Raw genomic sequence first — 21,782 nt, 5'->3', positions numbered from 1 at the left:
GGAGGACATATAGGAGAAGACAAGAAGTTATGGTAATATCTGAGGAGGACATATAGGAGAAGAGAAGAAGTTATGGTGATATCCGCGGAGAACATATAGGAGAAGACAAGAAGTTATGGTGATATCTGAGGAGGACATATAGGAGAAGAGAAGAAGTTATGGTGATATCTGAGGAGGACATATAGGAGAAGACAAGAAGTTATGGTAATATCTGAGGAGGACATATAGGAGAAGAGAAGAAGTTATGGTGATATCCGCGGAGAACATATAGGAGAAGACAAGAAGTTATGGTGATATCTGAGGAGGACATATAGGAGAAGAGAAGAAGTTATGGTGATATCTGAGGAGGACATATAGGAGAAGACAAGAAGTTATGGTGATATCTGAGGAGGACATATAGGAGAAGACATGAAGTTATGGTGATATCTGAGGAGGACATATAGGAGAAGACAAGAAGTTATAGTGATATCTGAGGAGGACATATAGGAGAAGACAAGAAGTTATGGTGATATCTGAGGAGGACATATAGGAGAAGAGAAGAAGTTATGGTGATATCCGCGGAGAACATATAGGAGAAGACAAGAAGTTATGGTGATATCTGAGGAGGACATATAGGAGAAGACAAGAAGTTATGGTGATATCTGAGGAGGACATATAGGAGAAGACAAGAAGTTATGGTGATATCTGAGGAGGACATATAGGAGAAGAGAAGAAGTTATGGTGATATCCGAGGAGGACATATAGGAGAAGACAATAAGTTATGGTGATATCTGAGGAGGACATATAGGAGAAGACATGAAGTTATGGTGATATCTGACGAGGACATATAGGAGAAGACAAGAAGTTATGGTGATATTTGACGAGGACATATAGGAGAAGACATGAAGTTATGGTGATATCTGAGGAGGAAATATAGGAGAAGAGAAGAAGTTATGGCGATATCTGAGGAGGACATATAGGAGAATGTCAGAATTACACAGAGATTTTATTGAGCCAACCCCTCATCTGATTGGCCAGCTTTGCTTTCTCGACTGATCCCACAAATTGGAATGAACTTTATTCTCTGTTCTGTATTGTGGCTCTTTGCTGGTTTCCAGCAGAATTGGCTATTATAGAGAGAAAACAAGCTGCTTTATTTCTCCCGGGATCCCTTAACCATTTACTGGCCAGATGCTTCCCTGGAACATGGCCTACTAGAGCGGTGCTCCCCATTGTTTTGGGGTATTGGGGGGCAATGCTCTGGGCCAGTCCAGGAGGTTTCAGTAGTCCCTTAGCCCATCATTGCTCTGCCCCTGTGGCTGTCTCCTTTTAGCTATGATGGGGTTAAGCTGGTGTGCGGCTGTCACAAGACAATTAGAAAGGAATCCCTTCCTCCCTGTGTGAGGCTGAGCCTCCTCCCCTCTGTATATAAGAGGCTGAGCCTCCTCCTCACTATATATAAGAGGCTGTGCCTCCTCCCCTCTGTATATAACACGCTGCACCTCCTCCCCTCTGTATATAAGGGGCTGGCACTGCAGCAGGGGAAGCACTAGACAGTGGACAGCTCCAGGTGCTGAATCCAGCCCAGTCTATCCTCCATTCAAGCCATCAGGGTCCAGCACTGAAGACCAAGCCATGATCACCGGAGGCTCCTGGAGATGCTTCCTCCTCTCCTTCTTTTTTCTCAGTGGGTCCGCACAGAATTTTGCACAAACGAGGTTTATATGCACTTCAGTGCCTGTGGACATGGATATGTGCACTTCGTCAATGCAGAACAGTGGTCCCACAGAAGACCTGAAGACCACCATACTCCAGCTGAGGGAGACGGTCATCCAGCAGAAAGAGACTATCATGAATCAGAAGGACACCATCAGGGACTTGACAGGCAAACTGGCCAGGTGCGAGGGGCAAAGCATCCTGGAGACCCCCCCTGGTGAAGCCAAAGTCGGAGCCCCAGGATCCAGGAAAAAAGAGACAGGGACCAGCAAAAACACAATGGGAGATCTGTCCAGGACCCCCACGGCAGAGACCCTCACGCAGCTGGGGCAGACTCTGCAAAGTCTAAAGACCAGGCTGGAAAATTTGGAGGTGAGTCTGATAGAGGGCACTGAGAATAACAATAATAATAATGATAATAATTATTATTATTATTGGTTTTTATATAGCACAAACAAAGAAATATTTATTAATATAGCGCCCAAAAAATAATAATCATCATAATGATATTTATTTCTATACCACCAACAATTTCTGCAGTAATATGATATGAGGGAACAAATATAGACAATTATCAGACTTAAGAGATTTACACACTAAATATTCAACAAGAAGAGTGAGAGTCCTGGCCGCAAGAGCTTACAGTCTATAATTTACCCAATGGGTGCGATCATAACTCAGAAAGACAGGGAAAGGGTTATTAATGACTAATAGATGGAAATGGGAAAAAGGAAAGTGTTAACAACTAATCAATGGCAATAGGAAGATTAGAAAAGGGTTAAAAATATAAAAAAATGGGAATAGGAATAACGAGAAAGGGTTAATAATTACTGATAGATGAGTATTGGAAGACCAGAAAAGTGTTAATTATTAATAGATGGGAATGGAAGACAAGGAAGGGTTAATAAAAACTAATAGATGGGAATGAGAAGTAAAGGAAATAGTCAATAATTATAAGATAGAATCAGCAAGTCATGGAAAGGGTTAATAACAACTAAAATATGGGAATAAAAATACAGGGAATAGGATAATAATAGGTAAAAGTTGGGAATAGAAAGACAGGGAAAGGGTTAATAGTTAATAGATGGGAATAAGAATACAGGAAAAGGTTAATACAAACTAATAGATGAGGGGGAAAAAAGACAGGAAATGGGTTAACAATAACTAATGATGGGAATAGGGAGACGGGGAAAGGGTTAATAATAACCAATAGGTAGGAATAGGGAGAGAGGAAAAGGGGTAATATTAACTAATATATGGTAATAGGAAGACAAGGAAGGGTTAATTATAACTAATAGATTGGAATAGGGATACAGTGAAGGGTTAGTAACTAAAAGATAAAGAAGGGTTAATAACCAGCAGATAGGAATAGGAAGACAGGGAAAGGGTTAATAATAACTAATAGATCGGAATAGGAAGACAGGGAAAGGGTTAATAATAACTAATAGATGGGAATAGGAAGACAAGGAAGGGTTAATGAGAACTAATAGATGGAATAGGAAGAGAGAACAAAGGATAACAGTATCAAATAGATGGGAATAGGAATACAGGAAAATGGTTAATAACAACTAATAGATGGGAATAGCAAGACTAGGAAAGGGTTAATAAATAATAGATGGGAATAGGAAGACTAGTAAAGAGTTAATATTAACTAAAATATGGGAATAGGAAAGGGTTAATATTAACTAATAGGAAAGGATAACAACTAATACAAAGGATAGGAAGACGGGAAGGGTTAAAAACTAATAGATGGGAATAGGGAGACAGGGAAGGATTAATAATAACTAATAAATGGGAAGAGAGACAAGGAAAGAGTTAATAACTAATAGATGGAAATAGGAAGAAAGGTTAATGATAAAATATAGATGGGAATGGGAAGACAGGGAAATGGTTAATAATAAATCATAGATGGAAATAAGGAGAAAAGGAAAGGGTTAATAACTAAGAGACGGGAATTGGGAGACAGGGAAAGGGTTAATAATAACTAATACATGGGAATAGGGAGACGAGGAAAGAGTTAATAATAACATAGATGGGAATAGGGAGACAAGAAAAGAGTTAATAATAACTGATAGACATGAATGGTAGATCAGGGAAAGGCTTAATAACTAATAGCTGGGAATAGAAAGACAGGGAAGGGTTACTAATGACTAAAAGATGGAAATAGGGAGCCAGGAAAAGGTTAATAATAACTAATAATTGGTAATAGAAAGACAGAGGAAGGGTTAATAATAACAAATAATTGGAAATAGGAAAACTAGGAAAGGGTTATTTACTAATAATTTGGAATAGGAAGACAGGGAAGGGGTTAATAATAACTTACAGATGAAAATAGGGAGAAAGGAAAGGTTTAATAATAACTAATAGATGGGAATAGGGAGACAGGGAAAGGGTTAATGATAAGTAATAGAAGGAAATAGGAAGACAGATAAAGGTTTAATAATAACTAATAGATGGGAATAGGGAGACAGATAAAGGGTTAATAATAACAACTAATAGATGGGAATAGGGAGACAGATAAAGGGTTAATAATAACTAATAGATGGGAATAGGGAGACAGATAAAGGGTTAATAATAACTAATGGATTGGAATAGGGAGACAGGGAAAGGGTTAATAATAAGTAATAGAAGGAAAAAGGAAGACAGATGAAGGGTTAATAGTAAGTAATAGATGGGAATAGGGAGACAGATAAAGGGTTAATAATAACTAATAGATGGGAATAGGGAGACAGGGAAAGGGTTAGTAATAACTAATAGATGGGAATAGGGAGACAGATAAAGGGTTAATAATAACTAATAGATGGGAATAGGGAGACAGATAAAGGGTTAATAGATGGGAATAGGGAGACAGATAAAGGGTTAATAATAACTAATATATGGGAATAGGGAGACAGGGAAAGGGTTAATAATAAGTAATAGAAGGAAAAAGGAAGACAGATGAAGGGTTAATAGTAAGTAATAGATGGGAATAGGGAGACAGATAAAGGGTTAATAATAACTAATGGATTGGAATAGGGAGACAGGGAAAGGGTTAATAGATGGGAATAGGGAGACAGGGAAAGGGTTAATAATAACTAATATATGGGAATAGGGAGACAGATAAAGGGTTAATAATAACTAATAGATGGGAATAGGGAGACAGGGAAAGGGTTAATAGATGGGAATAGGGAGACAGATAAAGGGTTAATAATAACTAATAGATGGGAATAGGGAGACAGATAAAGGGTTAATAATAACTAATAGATGGGAATAAGGAGACAGGGAAAGGGTTAATAGATGGGAATAGGGAGACAGATAAAGGGTTAATAATAACTAATAGATGGGAATAGGGAGACAGATAAAGGGTTAATAATAACTAATAGATGGGAAGAGGGAGACAGATAAAGGGTTAATAATAACTAATAGATGGGAATAGGGAGACAGACAAAGGGTTAATAATAACTAATAGATGGGAATAGGGAGACATGGAAAGGGTTAATAATAACTAATAGATGGGAATAGGGAGACAGATAAAGGGTTAATAATAACTAATAGATGGTAATAGGGAGACAGGGAAAGGGTTAATAATAACTAATAGATGGGAATAGGGGGACAGATAAAGGGTTAATAATAAGTAATAGATGGGAATAGGGAGACAGGGAAAGGGTTAATAATAACTAATAGATGGGAATAGGGAGATAGAAAAAGGGTTAATAATAACTAATAGATGGGAATAGGGAGACAGATAAAGGGTTAATAATAAATAATAGATGGGAATAGGGGGACAGATAAAGGGTTAATAATAAGTAATAGATGGGAATAGGGAGACAGATAAAGGGTTAATAATAACTAATAGATGGGAATAGGGAGACAGATAAAGGGTTAATCATAAGTAATAGATGGGAATAGGGAGACAGGGAAAGGGTTAATAATAACTAATAGATGGGAATAGGGAGACAGATAAATGGTTAATAATAAGTAATAGATGGGAATAGGGAGACAGGGAAAGGGTTAATAATAACTAATAGATGGGAATAGGGAGATAGATAAAGGGTTAATAATAACTAATAGATGGGAATAGGGAGACAGTGAAAGGGTTAATAACTAATAGATGGGAATAGGGAGACAGATAAAGGGTCAATAATAACTAATAGATGTGAAAAGGGAGACAGATAAAGGGTTAATAATAAGTAATAGATGGGAATAGGGAGACAGATAAAGGGTTAATAATAAGTAATAGATGGGAATAGGGAGACAGATAAAGGGTTAATGATAAGTAATAGATGGGAATAGGGAGACAGATAAAGGGTTAATAATAACTAATAGATGGGAATAGGGAGACAGATAAAGGGTTAATAATAACTAATAGATGGGAATAGGGAGACAGGGAAAGGGTTAATAATAATTAATAGATGGGAATAGGGAGACAGGGAAAGGGTTAATAATAACTAATAGATGGGAATAGGGAGACAGGGAAAGGGTTAATAATAACTAATAGATGGAAATAGGGAGACAGATAAAGGGTTAATAATAAGTAATAGATGGGAATAGGGAGACAGATAAAGGGTTAATAATAAGTAATAGATGGGAATAGGGAGACAGGGAAAGGGTTAATAATAACTAATAGATGGGAATAGGGAGAAAGATAAAGGGTTAATAATAACTAATAGATGGGAATAGGGAGACAGGGAAAGGGTTAATAATAACTAATAGATGGGAATAGGGAGACAGGGAAAGAGTTAATAATAACTAATAGATGGGAATAGGGAGACAGGGAAAGGGTTAATAATAACTAATAGATGGAAATAGGGAGACAGATAAAGGGTTAATAATAAGTAATAGATGGGAATAGGGAGACAGGGAAAGGGTTAATAATAACTAATAGATGGGAATAGGGAGACAGGGAAAGGGTTAATAATAACTAATAGATGGGAATAGGGAGACAGAGAAAGGGTTAATAATAAGTAATAGATGGGAATAGGGAGACAGATAAAGGGTTAATAATAACTAATAGATGGGAATAGGGAGACAGATAAAGGGTTAATAATAAGTAATAGATGGGAATAGGGAGACAGGGAAAGGGTTAATAATAACTAATAGATGGGAATAGGGAGACAGATAAAGGGTTAATAATAAGTAATAGATGGGAATAGGGAGACAGATAAAGGGTTAATAATAAGTAATAGATGGGAATAGGGAGACAGGGAAAAGGTTAATAATAAGTTATAGATGGGAATAGGGAGACAGATAAAGGGTTAATAATAACTAATAAATGGGAATAGGGAGACAGATAAAGGGTTAATAATAACTAATAGAATAGGGAGACAGGGAAAGGGTTAATAATAACTAATAGATGGGAATAGGGAGACAGATAAAGGGTTAATAATAAGTAATAGATGGGAATAGGGAGACAGATAAAGGGTTAATCATAAGTAATAGATGGGAATAGGGAGACAGATAAAGGGTTAATAATAACTAATAGATGGGAATAGGGAGACAGGGACAGTTATACTGGGGAATCATTCTGCTGGTACCCAGGGTCCTCATTCCCCAGGGCCCCCATCCCCCATTCCCCAGGAACCCCATCCCTCATTCCCCAGGGCCCCCATCCCCCATTCCCTAGGGCCCCCATTCCCCAGGGCCCCCATACCCCATTCCCCAGGGCCCCCATCCCCCATTCTCCAGGGTCCCCATCCCCCATTCTCCAGGGCCCCCATTCTCCAGGGCCCCCATTCCCCAGGGCCCCCATTCCCCAGGGCCCCCATCCCCTATTCCCCAGGGCCCCCATTTCCCAGGGCCCCCATTCTCCAGGGCCCCCATTCCCCAGGGCCCCCATCCCCCAGGGCCCCCATCCCCCATTCGCCAGGGTCCCCATCCCCATTCCCCAGGGCCCCCATTCTCCAGGGCCCCCATTCCCCAGGGCCCCCATCCCCCATGGCCCCCATCCCTCATTCTCCAGGGCCCCATTCCGCCATTCTCCAGGGCCCCCATCCCCCATTCCCTAGGGCATCCATTCCCCAGGGCCCCCATCCCCCATTCCCCAGGGCCCCCATCCCCCTTTCTCCAGGGTCCCCATCCCCCATTCTCCAGGGCCCCCTTCCCCCATTCCCCAGGGCCCCCATCCCACATTCCCCAGGGGCCCCTCTGACTCTTGCCCTTGCCCCGCAGCAGTACAGCAGAGGGAACGCCTCCACCCAGGCCAGCACCCTGAAGGACCTGCTGCAGACCAAGATCGACGACCTGGAGAAACAAGTCCTGTCCAGGGTCAACAACCTGGAAGAGGGGAAGGTCACCCTGAAGAACGAGACCGAGCTGAGGGGCAAGATCGAGAGCGCCCTGACCTCCCTGCAGCAGAGGATCACCGACCTGGAGAAGGGTGAGTGAGGGAACTACAGGTAACACATGATTCCAGTACAGAGAGGATCCGATCTCCTACCTCAGGGATGATGGGGGTCGTGCTCTTGCTGTAGATGGGTCTAGTGACCTCAGAACCTTTAGTTCTCGCAGCCCGGTCCATTTGGCCACAAGATGCCGGCAGAATACCAATCGATCGTTCTCCAGCATTGTACCCGGAGTACTATATCATCATTCTGCTTTAGCGCCCCCTGCAGCCCATCCGGGGGGTACATGGAGTCATCATTCTGCTCTAGCGCGCCCTGCAGCCCATCTGGGGGGTACATGGAATCATAATTCTGCTCTAGCGCCCCCTGCAGCCCATCTGGGGGGGTACATGGAATCATCATTCTGCTCTAACGCCCCCTGCAGCCCATCTGGGGGGGTACATGGAATCATCATTCTGCTCTAACGCCCCCTGCAGCCCATCCGGGGGGGGGGGGGTACATGGAGTCATCATTCTGCTCTAGCGCCCCTGCAGTCAATCCGAGGGGTACATAGAATCATCATTTTGCTCTAGCGCCCCCTGCAGCCCATCCAGAGGGTACATGGAATCATCATTCTGCTCTAGCGCCCACTGCAGCCCATCCGGGGGGGTACATGGAGTCATCATTCTGCTCTAGCGCCCCCTGCAGCCCATCTGGGGGGGGGGTATATGGAATCATCATTCTGCTCTAGCGCCCCCTGCAGCCCATCCGGGGGGTACATGGAGTCACCATTCTGCTCTAGCGCCCCCTGCAGCCCATCCGAGGGTTACATGGAATCATCAATCTGCTCTAGCGCCCCCTGCAGCCCATCTGGGGGGTACATGGAGTCATCATTCTGCTCTAGTGCCCCCTGCAGCCCATATGGGGGGGTACATGGAATCATCATTCTGCTCTAGCGCCCCCTGCAGACCATCCGGGGGGTACATGGAATCATCATTCTGCTCTAGCGCCCCCTGCAGCCCATCCGGGGGGTACATGGAGTCACCATTCTGCTCTAGCGCCCCCTGCAGCCCATCCGAGGGGTACATGGAATCATCATTCTGCTCTAGCGCCCCCTGCAGCCCATCTGGGGGGTACATGGAGTCATCATTCTGCTCTAGTGCCCCCTGCAGCCCATCTGGGGGGGTACATGGAATCATCATTCTGCTCTAGCGCCCCCTGCAGACCATCCGGGGGGTACATGGAGTCATCATTCTGCTCTAGTGCCCCCTGCAGACCATCCGGGGGGTACATGGAATCATCATTCTGCTCTAGCGCCCTCGCAGCCCATCCGGGGGGTACATGGAATCATCATTCTGCTCTAGCGCCCCCTGCAACCCATCCAGGGGGTACATGGAATCATCATTCTGCTCTAGCACCCCCTGCAGCCCATCTGGGGGGTACATGGAATCATCATTCCGCTCTAGTGCACCCTGCAGTCCATCCGGGGGGTACATGGAATCATCATTCTGCTCTAGTGCCCCCTGCAGCCCATCTGGGGGGTAAATGGAATCATCATGCTGCTCTAGCGCCCTCGCAGCCCATCTGGGGGGTACATGGAATCATCATGCTGCTCTAGCGTCCCCTGCAGCCCATCCGGGGGGGTACATGGAATCATCATTCTGCTCTAGCGCCCTCGCAGCCCATCCGGGGGGTACATGGAATCATCATTCTGCTCTAGCGCCCCCTGCAGCCCATCTGGGGGGTACATGGAGTCATCATTCTGCTCTAGCGCCCCCTGCAGCCCATCCTGGGGGGTACATGAAATCAACATTCTGCTCTAGCACCCCCTGCAGCCCATCTGGGGGGTACATGGAATCATCATGCTGCTCTAGCACCCCCTGCAGCCCATCTGGGGGGGTACATGGGATCATCATGCTGCTCTAGCACCCCCTGCAGCCCATCTGGGGGGTACATGGAATCATCATTCTGCTCTAGCGCCCCCTGCAGCCCATCTGGGGGGTACATGGAATCATCATTCTCCTCTAGCGCCCCCTGCAGCCCATCCGGGGGGTACATGGAATCATCATTCTGCTCTAGCGCCCCCTGCAGCCCATCTGGGGGGTACATGGAATCATCATTCTGCTCTAGCGCCCCCTGCAGCCCATCCGGGGGGTACATGGAGTCATCATTCTGCTCTAGCACCCCCTGCAGCCCATCCGGAGGGTACATGGAATCATCATTCTGCTCTATCGCCCTCGCAGCCCATCCGGGGGGTACATGGAATCATCATTCTGCTCTAGCGCTCCCTGCAGCCCATCTGGGGGGTACATGGAATCATCATTCTGCTCTAGCGCCCTCGCAGCCCATCCGGGGGGTACATGGAATCATTATTCTGCTCTAGCACCCCCTGCAGCCCATCCAGGGGGTACATGGAATAATCATTCTGCTCTAGCGCCCCCTGCAGCCCATCTGGGGGTACATGGAATCATCATTCCGCTCTAGCGCCCCCTGCAGCCCATCTGGTGGGTACATGGAATCATCATTCTGCTCTAGCGCCCCCTGCAGCCCATCTGGGGGGTACATGGAATCATCATGCTGCTCTAGCACCCCCTACAGCCCATCTTGGGGGGGGGGGGGTACATGGGATCATCATGCTGCTCTAGCGCCCCCTGCAGCCCATCTGGGGGGTACATGGAATCATCATTCTGCTCTAGCGCCCTCTGCAGCCCATCTGGGGGGTACATGGAATCATCATTCTGCTCTAGCGCCCCCTGCAGCCCATCTGGGGGATACATGGAATCATCATTCTGCTCTAGTGCCCCCTGCAGCCCATCTGGGGGATACATGGAATCATCATTCTGCTCTAGCGCCCCCTGCAGCCTATCTGGGGGATACATGGAATCATCATGCTGCTCTAGCGCCCCCTGCAGCCCATCTGGGGGGTACATGGAATCATCATTCTGCTCTAGCGCCCTTGCAGCCCATCCGGGGGGTACATGGAATCATTATTCTGCTCTAGCGCCCCCTGCAGCCCATCCAGGGGGTACATGGAATAATCATTCTGCTCTAGCGCCCCCTGCAGCCCATCTGGGGGTACATGGAATCATCATTCCGCTCTAGCGCCCCCTGCAGCCCATCTGGTGGGTACATGGAATAATCATTCTGCTCTAGCGCCCCCTGCAGCCCATCTGGGGGGTAAATGGAATCGTCATGCTGCTCTAGCGTCCCCTGCAGCCCATCCGGGGGGGATACATGGAATCATCATTCTGCTCTAGCGCCCTCCCAGCCCATCAGGGGGGTACATGGAATCATCATTCTGCTCTAGCGCCCCCTGCAGCCCATCTGGGGGGTACATGGAATCATCATGCTGCTCTAGCACCCCCTACAGCCCATCTGGGGGGGGGGGGGAGGTACATGGGATCATCATGCTGCTCTAGCGGCCCTTGCAGCCCATCTGGGGGGTACATGGAATCATCATTCTGCTCTAGCGCCCTCTGCAGCCCATCTGGGGGGTACATGGAATCATCATTCTGCTCTAGCGCCCCCTGCAGCCCATCTGGGGGATACATGGAATCATCATTCTGCTCTAGCGCCCCCTGCAGCCCATCTGGGGGGTACATGGAATCATCATTCTGCTCTAGCGCCCTCGCAGCCCATCCGGGGGGTACATGGAATCATCATTCTGCTCTAGCGCCCCCTGCAGCCCATCTGATGGGTACATGGAATCATCATTCTGCTCTAGCGCCCCCTGCAGCCCATCTGGGGGGTAAATGGAATCATCATGCTGCTCTAGCGTCCCCTGCAGCCCATCAGGGGGGTACATGGAATCATCATTCTGCTCTAGCGCCCCCTGCAGCCCATCTGGGGGGTACATGGAATCATCATGCTGCTCTAGCACCCCCTACAGCCCATCTTGGGGGGGGGGGGGGGTACATGGGATCATCATGCTGCTCTAGCGCCCCCTGCAGCCCATCTGGGGGGTACATGGAATCATCATTCTGCTCTAGCGCCCTCTGCAGCCCATCTGGGGGGTACATGGAATCATCATTCTGCTCTAGCGCCCCCTGCAGCCCATCTGGGGGATACATGGAATCATCATTCTGCTCTAGTGCCCCCTGCAGCCCATCTGGGGGGTACATGGAATCATCATTCTGCTCTAGCGCCCTCGCAGCCCATCCGGGGGGTACATGGAATCATTATTCTGCTCTAGCGCCCCCTGCAGCCCATCCAGGGGGTACATGGAATAATCATTCTGCTCTAGCGCCCCCTGCAGCCCATCTGGGGGTACATGGAATCATCATTCCGCTCTAGCGCCCCCTGCAGCCCATCTGGTGGGTACATGGAATAATCATTCTGCTCTAGCGCCCCCTGCAGCCCATCTGGGGGGTAAATGGAATCATCATGCTGCTCTAGCGTCCCCTGCAGCCCATCCGGGGGGGATACATGGAATCATCATTCTGCTCTAGCGCCCTCCCAGCCCATCAGGGGGGTACATGGAATCATCATTCTGCTCTAGCGCCCCCTGCAGCCCATCTGGGGGGTACATGGAATCATCATGCTGCTCTAGCACCACCTACAGCCCATCTGGGGGGGGGGTACATGGGATCATCATGCTGCTCTAGCGGCCCTTGCAGCCCATCTGGGAGGTACATGGAATCATCATTCTGCTCTAGCGCCCTCTGCAGCCCATCTGGGGGGTACATGGAATCATCATTCTGCTCTAGCGCACCCTGCAGCCCATCTGGGGGATACATGGAATCATCATTCTGCTCTAGCGCCCCTAGCAGCCCATCTGGGGGGTACATGGAATCATCATTCTGCTCTACCGCCCTCGCAGCCCATCCGGGGGGTACATGGAATCATCATTCTGCTCTAGCGCCCCCTGCAGCCCATCTGATGGGTACATGGAATCATCATTCTGCTCTAGCGCCCCCGGCAGCCCATCTGGGGGGGTACATGGATTCATCATTCTGCTCTAGCGCCCCCTGCAGCCCATCTGGGGGGTACATGGAGTCATCATTCTGCTCTAGCGCCCCCTGCAGCCCATCTGGGGGGTACATGGAGTCATCATTCTGCTCTAGCGCCCCCTGCAGCCCATCTGGGGGGTAATTGGAATCATCATGCTGCTCTAGCGCCCCTGCAGCCCATCTGGGGGGTACATGAAATCAACATTCTGCTCTAGCACCCCCTGCAGCCCATCTGGGGTACATGGAATCATCATGCTGCTCTAGCACCCCCTGCAGCCCATCTGGGGGGGGGGGGGTACATGGGATCATCATGCTGCTCTAGCGCCCCCTGCAGCCCATCTGGGGGGTACATGGAATCATCATTCTGCTCTAGCGCCCCCTGCAGCCCATCTGGGGGGTACATGGAATCATCATTCTCCTCTAGCGCCCCCTGCAGCCCATCCGGGGGGTACATGGAATCATCATTCTGCTCTAGCGCCCCCTGCAGCCCATCTGGGGGGTATATGGAATCATCATTCTGCTCTAGCGCCCCCTGCAGCCCATCCGGGGGGTACATGGAGTCATCATTCTGCTCTAGCGCCCCCTGCAGCCCATCCGGGGGGTACATGGAATCATCATTCTGCTCTAGTTCCCCCTGCAGCCCATCTGGGGGGTACATGGAATCATCATTCTGCTCTAGCGCCCCCTGCAGCCCATCTGGGGGGTACATGGAATCAACATTCTGCTCTAGCGCCCCCTGCAGCCCATCTGGGGGGTACATGGAATCATCATTCTCCTCTAGCGCCCCCTGCAGCCCATCCGGGGGGTACATGGAATCATCATTCTGCTCTAGCGCCCCCTGCAGCCCATCCGGGGGGTACATGGAGTCATCATTCTGCTCTAGCGCCCCCTGCAGCCCATCCGGGGGGTACATGGAATCATCATTCTGCTCTAGTTCCCCCTGCAGCCCATCTGGGGGGTACATGGAATCATCATTCTGCTCTAGCGCCCCCTGCAGCCCATCTGGGGGGTACATGGAATCATCATTCTGCTCTAGCGCCCCCTGTAGCCCATCTGGGGGGTACATGGAATCATCATTCTGCTCTAGCGCCCCTGCAGCCCATCTGGGGGGTACATGGAATCATCATTCTGCTCTAGCGCCCCTGCAGCCCATCTGGGGGGTACATGGAATCATCATTCTGCTCTAGCGCCCCCTGCAGCCCATCCGGGGGGTACATGGAATCATCATTCTGCTCTAGTTCCCCCTGCAGCCCATCTGGGGGGTACATGGAATCATCATTCTGCTCTAGCGCCCCCTGCAGCCCATCTGGGGGGTACATGGAATCATCATTCTGCTCTAGCGCCCCCTGTAGCCCATCTGGGGGGTACATGGAATCATCATTCTGCTCTAGCGCCCCTGCAGCCCATCTGGGGGGTACATGGAATCATCATTCTGCTCTAGCGCCCCTGCAGCCCATCTGGGGGGTACATGGAATCATCATTCTGCTCTAGCGCCCCCTGCAGCCCATCTGGGGGGTATATGGAATCATCATTCTGCTCTAGCGCCCTCGCAGCCCATCCGGGGGGTACATGGAGTCATCATTCTGCTCTAGCGCCCCCTGCAGCCCATCCGGGGGGTACAGGGAATCATCATTCTGCTCTAGTGCCCCCTGCAGCCCATCTGGGGGGTACATGGAATCATCATTCTGCTCTAGCGCCCCCTGCAGCCCATCTGGGGGGTACATGGAGTCATCATTCTGCTCTAGCGCCCCCTGCAGCCCATCTGTGGGATACATGGAATCATCATTCTGCTCTAGCGCCCCCTGCAGCCCATCTGGGGGGTACATGGAATCATCATTCTTCTCTAGCGCCCCCTGCAGCCCATCTGGGGGGTACATGGAATCATCATTCTGCTCTAGCGCCCCTGCAGCCCATCTGGGGGGTACATGGAATCATCATTCTGCTCTAGCCCCCCCTGCAGCCCATCTGGGGGGTATATGGAATCATCATTCTGCTCTAGCGCCCCCTGCAGCCCATCCGGGGGGTACATGGAGTCATCATTCTGCTCTAGCGCTCCCTGCAGCCCATCCGGGGGGTACATGGAATCATCATTCTGCTCTAGCGCCCCCTGCAGCCCATCTGGGGGGTACATGGAATCATCATTCTGCTCTAGCGCCCCCTGCAGCCCATCTGGGGGGTATATGGAATCATCATTCTGCTCTAGCACCCCCTGCAGCCCATCTGGGGGGTACATGGAATCATCATTCTGCTCTAGTGCCCCCTGCAGCCCATCTGGGGGGTACATGGAATCATCATTCTGCTCTAGCGCCCCCTGAAGCCCATCCGGGGGGTACATGGAATTATCATTCTGCTCTAGCGCCCCCTGCAGCCCATCTGGGGGGTACATGGAATCATCATTCTGCTCTAGTGCCCCCTGCAGCCCATCTGGGGGGTACATGGAGTCATCATTCTGCTCTATCGCCCCCTGCAGCCCATCTGGGGGGTCCATGGAATCATCATTCTGCTCTAGCACCCCCTGCAGCCCATCTGGGGGGTACATGGAATCATCATTGTGCTCTAGCGCCCCCTGCAGCCCATCTGGGGGGTATATGGAATCATCATTCTGCTCTAGCGCCCCCTGCAGCCCATCTGGGGGGTACATGGAGTCATCATTCTGCTCTAGCGCCCCCTGCAGCCCATCTGGGGGGTACATGGAATCATCATTCTGCTCTAGCGCCCCCTGCAGCCCATCCGGGGGGTACATGGAGTCATCATTCTGCTCTAGCGCCCCCTGCAGCCCATCTGGGGGGTACATGGAGTCATCATTCTGCTCTAGCGCCCCCTGCAGCCCATCCAGGGGGTACATGGGATCATCATTCTGCTCTAGCGCCCCCTGCAGCCCATCCGGGGGGTACATGGGATCATCATTCTGCTCTAGCGCCCCCTGCAGCCCATCCGGGGGGTACATGGAATCATCATTCTGCTCTAGTGCCCCCTGCAGCCCATCTGGGGGGTACATGGAATCATCATTCTGCTCTAGCGCCCCCTGCAGCCCATCTAGGGGGTACATGGAGTCATCATTCTGCTCTAGCGCCCCCTGCAGCCCATCTAGGGGGTACATGGAATCATCATTCTGCTCTAGCGCCCCCTGCAGCCCATCTGGGGGGTACATGGAATCATCATTCTGCTCTAGCGCCCCCTACAGCCCATCTGGGGGGTACATGGAATCATCATTCTGCTCTAGCGCCCCCTTCAGCCATTCTGGGGGTTACATGGAGTCATCATTCTGCTCTAGCGCGCCCTGCAGCCCATCCGTGGGGTACATGGAATCATCATTCTGCTCTAGCGCCCCCTACAGCCCATCCGGGGGGTACATGGAATCATCATTCTGCTCTAGCGCCCCCTACAGCCCATCCGGGGGGTACATGGAATCATCATTCTGCTCTAGCGCCCCCTGCAGCCCATCTGGGGGATACATGGAGTCATCATTCTGCTCTAGTGCCCCCTACAGCCCATCCGGGGGGTACATGGAATCATCATTCTGCTCTAGCGCCCCCTGCAGCCCATCTGGGGGGTACATGGAGTCATCATTCTGCTCTAGCGCCCCCTGCAGACCATCCGGGGGGTACATGGAATCATCATTCTGCTCTAGCGCCCCCTGCAGCCCATCCGGGGGGTACATGGAGTCACCATTCTGCTCTAGCGCCCCCTGCAGCCCATCCGAGGGGTACATGGAATCATCATTCTGCTCTAGCGCCCCCTGCAGCCCATCTGGGGGGTACATGGAGTCATCATTCTGCTCTAGTGCCCCCTGCAGCCCATCTGGGGGGGTACATGGAATCATCATTCTGCTCTAGCGCCCCCTGCAGACCATCCGGGGGGTACATGGAATCATCATTCTGCTCTAGCACCCCCTGCAGCCCACCCGGGGGGTACATGGAGTCATCATTCTGCTCTAGTGCCCCCTGCAGACCATCCGGGGGGTACATGGAATCATCATTCTGCTCTAGCGCCCTCGCAGCCCATCCGGGGGGTATATGGAATCATCATTCTGCTCTAGCGCCCCCTGCAACCCATCCAGGGGATACATGGAATCATCATTCTGCTCTAGCTCCCCCTGCAGCCCATCTGGGGGGTACATGGAATCATCATTCTGCTCTAGTGCCCCCTGCAGCCCATCTGGGGGGTAAATGGAATCATCATGCTGCTCTAGCGCCCTCGCAGCCCATCTGGGGGGTACATGGAATCATCATGCTGCTCTAGCGTCCCCTGCAGCCCATCCGGGGGGGTACATGGAATCATCATTCTGCTCTAGCGCCCTCGCAGCCCATCCGGGGGGTACATGGAATCATCATTCTGCTCTAGCGCCCCCTGCAGCCCATCTGGGGGGTACATGGAGTCATCATTCTGCTCTAGCGCCCCCTGCAGCCCATCCTGGGGGGTACATGAAATCAACATTCTGCTCTAGCACCCCCTGCAGCCCATCTGGGGGGTACATGGAATCATCATGCTGCTCTAGCACCCCCTGCAGCCCATCTGGGGGGGGGTACATGGGATCATCATGCTGCTCTAGCGCCCCCTGCAGCCCATCTGGGGGGTACATGGAATCATCATTCTGCTCTAGCGCCCCCTGCAGCCCATCTGGGGGGTACATGGAATCATCATTCTCCTCTAGCGCCCCCTGCAGCCCATCCGGGGGGTACATGGAATCATCAATCTGCTCTAGCGCCCCCTGCAGCCCATCTGGGGGGGTACATGGAATCATCATTCTGCTCTAGCGCCCCCTGCAGCCCATCCGGGGGGTACATGGAGTCATCATTCTGCTCTAGCACCCCCTGCAGCCCATCCGGGAGGTACATGGAATCATCATTCTGCTCTATCGCCCTCGCAGCCCATCCGGGGGGTACATGGAATCATCATTCTGCTCTAGTGCCCCCTGCAGCCTATCTGGGGGATACATGGAATCATCATTCTGTTCTAGCGCTCCCTGCAGCCCATCTGGGGGGTACATGGAATCATCATTCTGCTCTAGCGCCCTCGCAGCCCATCCGGGGGGTACATGGAATCATTATTCTGCTCTAGCACCCCCTGCAGCCCATCAAGGGGGTACATGGAATAATCATTCTGCTCTAGCGCCTCCTGCAGCACATCTGGGGGTACATGAAATCATCATTCCGCTCTAGCGCCCCCTGCAGCCCATCTGGGGGGTAAATGGAATCATCATGCTGCTCTAGCGTCCCCTGCAGCCCATCAGGGGGGTACATGGAATCATCATTCTGCTCTAGCGCCCCCTGCAGCCCATCTGGGGGGTACATGGAATCATCATGCTGCTCTAGCACCCCCTACAGCCCATCTTGGGGGGGGGGGTACATGGGATCATCATGCTGCTCTAGCGCCCCCTGCAGCCCATCTGGGGGGTACATGGAATCATCATTCTGCTCTAGCGCCCTCTGCAGCCCATCTGGGGGGTACATGGAATCATCATTCTGCTCTAGCGCTCCCTGCAGCCCATCTGGGGGATACATGGAATCATCATTCTGCTCTAGTGCCCCCTGCAGCCCATCTGGGGGATACATGGAATCATCATTCTGCTCTAGCGCCCCCTGCAGCCTATCTGGGGGATACATGGAATCATCATTCTGCTCTAGCGCCCCCTGCAGCCCATCTGGGGGGTACATGGAATCATCATTCTGCTCTAGCGCCCTCGCAGCCCATCCGGGGGGTACATGGAATCATTATTCTGCTCTAGCGCCCCCTGCAGCCCATCCAGGGGTTACATGGAATAATCATTCTGCTCTAGCGCCCCCTGCAGCCCATCTGGGGGTACATGGAATCATCATTCCGCTCTAGCGCCCCCTGCAGCCCATCTGGTGGGTACATGGAATCATCATACTGCTCTAGCGCCACCTGCAGCCCATCTGGGGGGTACATGGAATCATCATTCTCCTCTAGCGCCCCCTGCAGCCCATCCGGGGGGTACATGGAATCATCATTCTGCTCTAGCGCCCCCTGCAGCCCATCTGGGGGGTATATGGAATCATCATTCTGCTCTAGCGCCCCCTGCAGCCCATCCGGGGGGTACATGGAGTCATCATTCTGCTCTAGCGCCCCCTGCAGCCCATCCGGGGGGTACATGGAATCATCATTCTGCTCTAGCGCCCCTGCAGCCCATCTGGGGGGTACATGGAATCATCATTCTGCTCTAACGCCCCTGCAGCCCATCTGGGGGGTACATGGAATCATCATTCTCCTCTAGCGCCCCCTGCAGCCCATCCGGGGGGTACATGGAATCATCATTCTGCTCTAGCGCCCCCTGCAGCCCATCTGGGGGGTATATGGAATCATCATTCTGCTCTAGCGCCCCCTGCAGCCCATCCGGGGGGTACATGGAGTCATCATTCTGCTCTAGCGCCCCCTGCAGCCCATCCGGGGGGTACATGGAATCATCATTCTGCTCTAGTTCCCCCTGCAGCCCATCTGGGGGGTACATGGAATCATCATTCTGCTCTAGCGCCCCCTGCAGCCCATCTGGGGGGTACATGGAATCATCATTCTGCTCTAGCGCCCCCTGCAGCCCATCTGGGGGGTACATGGAATCATCATTCTCCTCTAGCGCCCCCTGCAGCCCATCTGGGGGGTACATGGAATCATCATTCTGCTCTAGCGCCCTCGCAGCCCATCCGGGGGGTACATGGAATCATTATTCTGCTCTAGCACCCCCTGCAGCCCATCAAGGGGGTACATGGAATAATCATTCTGCTCTAGCGCCTCCTGCAGCACATCTGGGGGTACATGAAATCATCATTCCGCTCTAGCGCCCCCTGCAGCCCATCTGGGGGGTAAATGGAATCATCATGCTGCTCTAGCGTCCCCTGCAGCCCATCAGGGGGGTACATGGAATCATCATTCTGCTCTAGCGCCCCCTGCAGCCCATCTGGGGGGTACATGGAATCATCATGCTGCTCTAGCACCCCCTACAGCCCATCTTGGGGGGGGGGGTACATGGGATCATCATGCTGCTCTAGCGCCCCCTGCAGCCCATCTGGGGGGTACATGGAATCATCATTCTGCTCTAGCGCCCTCTGCAGCCCATCTGGGGGGTACATGGAATCATCATTCTGCTCTAGCGCTCCCTGCAGCCCATCTGGGGGATACATGGAATCATCATTCTGCTCTAGTGCCCCCTGCAGCCCATCTGGGGGATACATGGAATCATCATTCTGCTCTAGCGCCCCCTGCAGCCTATCTGGGGGATACATGGAATCATCATTCTGCTCTAGCGCCCCCTGCAGCCCATCTGGGGGGTACATGGAATCATCATTCTGCTCTAGCGCCCTCGCAGCCCATCCGGGGGGTACATGGAATCATTATTCTGCTCTAGCGCCCCCTGCAGCCCATCCAGGGGTTACATGGAATAATCATTCTGCTCTAGCGCCCCCTGCAGCCCATCTGGGGGTACATGGAATCATCATTCCGCTCTAGCGCCCCCTGCAGCCCATCTGGTGGGTACATGGAATCATCATACTGCTCTAGCGCCACCTGCAGCCCATCTGGGGGGTACATGGAATCATCATTCTCCTCTAGCGCCCCCTGCAGCCCATCCGGGGGGTACATGGAATCATCATTCTGCTCTAGCGCCCCCTGCAGCCCATCTGGGGGGTATATGGAATCATCATTCTGCTCTAGCGCCCCCTGCAGCCCATCCGGGGGGTACATGGAGTCATCATTCTGCTCTAGCGCCCCCTGCAGCCCATCCGGGGGGTACATGGAATCATCATTCTGCTCTAGCGCCCCTGCAGCCCATCTGGGGGGTACATGGAATCATCATTCTGCTCTAACGCCCCTGCAGCCCATCTGGGGGGTACATGGAATCATCATTCTCCTCTAGCGCCCCCTGCAGCCCATCCGGGGGGTACATGGAATCATCATTCTGCTCTAGCGCCCCCTGCAGCCCATCTGGGGGGTATATGGAATCATCATTCTGCTCTAGCGCCCCCTGCAGCCCATCCGGGGGGTACATGGAGTCATCATTCTGCTCTAGCGCCCCCTGCAGCCCATCCGGGGGGTACATGGAATCATCATTCTGCTCTAGTTCCCCCTGCAGCCCATCTGGGGGGTACATGGAATCATCATTCTGCTCTAGCGCCCCCTGCAGCCCATCTGGGGGGTACATGGAATCATCATTCTGCTCTAGTGCCCCCTGCAGCCCATCTGGGGGGTACATGGAGTCATCATTCTGCTCTAGCGCCCCCTGCAGCCCATCTGGGGGGTCCATGGAATCATCATTCTGCTCTAGCGCCCCCTGCAGCCCATCTGGGGGGTACATGGAATCATCATTCTGCTCTAGCGCCCCCTGCAGCCCATCTGGGGGGTATATGGAATCATCATTCTGCTCTAGCGCCCCCTGCAGCCCATCTGGGGGGTACATGGAGTCATCATTCTGCTCTAGCGCCCCCTGCAGCCCATCTGGGGGGTACATGGAATCATCATTCTGCTCTAGCGCCCCCTGCAGCCCATCCGGGGGGTACATGGAGTCATCATTCTGCTCTAGCGCCCCCTGCAGCCCATCTGGGGGGTACATGGAGTCATCATTCTGCTCTAGCGCCCCCTGCAGCCCATCCAGGGGGTACATGGGATCATCATTCTGCTCTAGCGCCCCCTGCAGCCCATCCGGGGGGTACATGGAATTATCATTCTGCTCTAGTGCCCCCTGCAGCCCATCTGGGGGGTACATGGAATCATCATTCTGCTCTAGCGCCCCCTGCAGCCCATCTAGGGGGTACATGGAGTCATCATTCTGCTCTAGCGCCCCCTGCAGCCCATCTAGGGGGTACATGGAATCATCATTCTGCTCTAGCGC

At 51.7% G+C, this 21,782-nt stretch overlaps 1 protein-coding gene across 2 annotated transcripts in view; it reads left to right on the top strand.

The window, feature by feature from the left end:
• The first annotated feature begins 1,500 nt into the window (after positions 1–1,500).
• Positions 1,501–21,782, top strand: part of NPTX1 (neuronal pentraxin 1) — a 57,524-nt gene continuing 37,242 nt past the window's right edge. Inside the window, exons 1-2 of one of the 2 annotated variants that reach the window (XM_056551444.1) lie at positions 1,501–2,067; positions 7,846–8,050. In XM_056551444.1, coding sequence (XP_056407419.1) covers positions 1,615–2,067; positions 7,846–8,050 — 658 coding nt within the window. In that variant the 5' untranslated portion in view covers positions 1,501–1,614. Of the gene's footprint in view, positions 2,068–7,842; positions 8,051–21,782 lie in introns of both variants that reach the window. The other variant, XM_056551443.1, reaches the window with a different exon arrangement.

The sequence above is a fragment of the Hyla sarda genome, unplaced genomic scaffold, assembly GCF_029499605.1.
Source record: "Hyla sarda isolate aHylSar1 unplaced genomic scaffold, aHylSar1.hap1 scaffold_1048, whole genome shotgun sequence".
Taxonomy (NCBI): Eukaryota; Metazoa; Chordata; class Amphibia; order Anura; family Hylidae; genus Hyla; species Hyla sarda.
The sequence above is the reverse complement of the archived record's forward strand: the minus strand, read 5'-3'. Positions and strand labels throughout refer to the sequence as shown.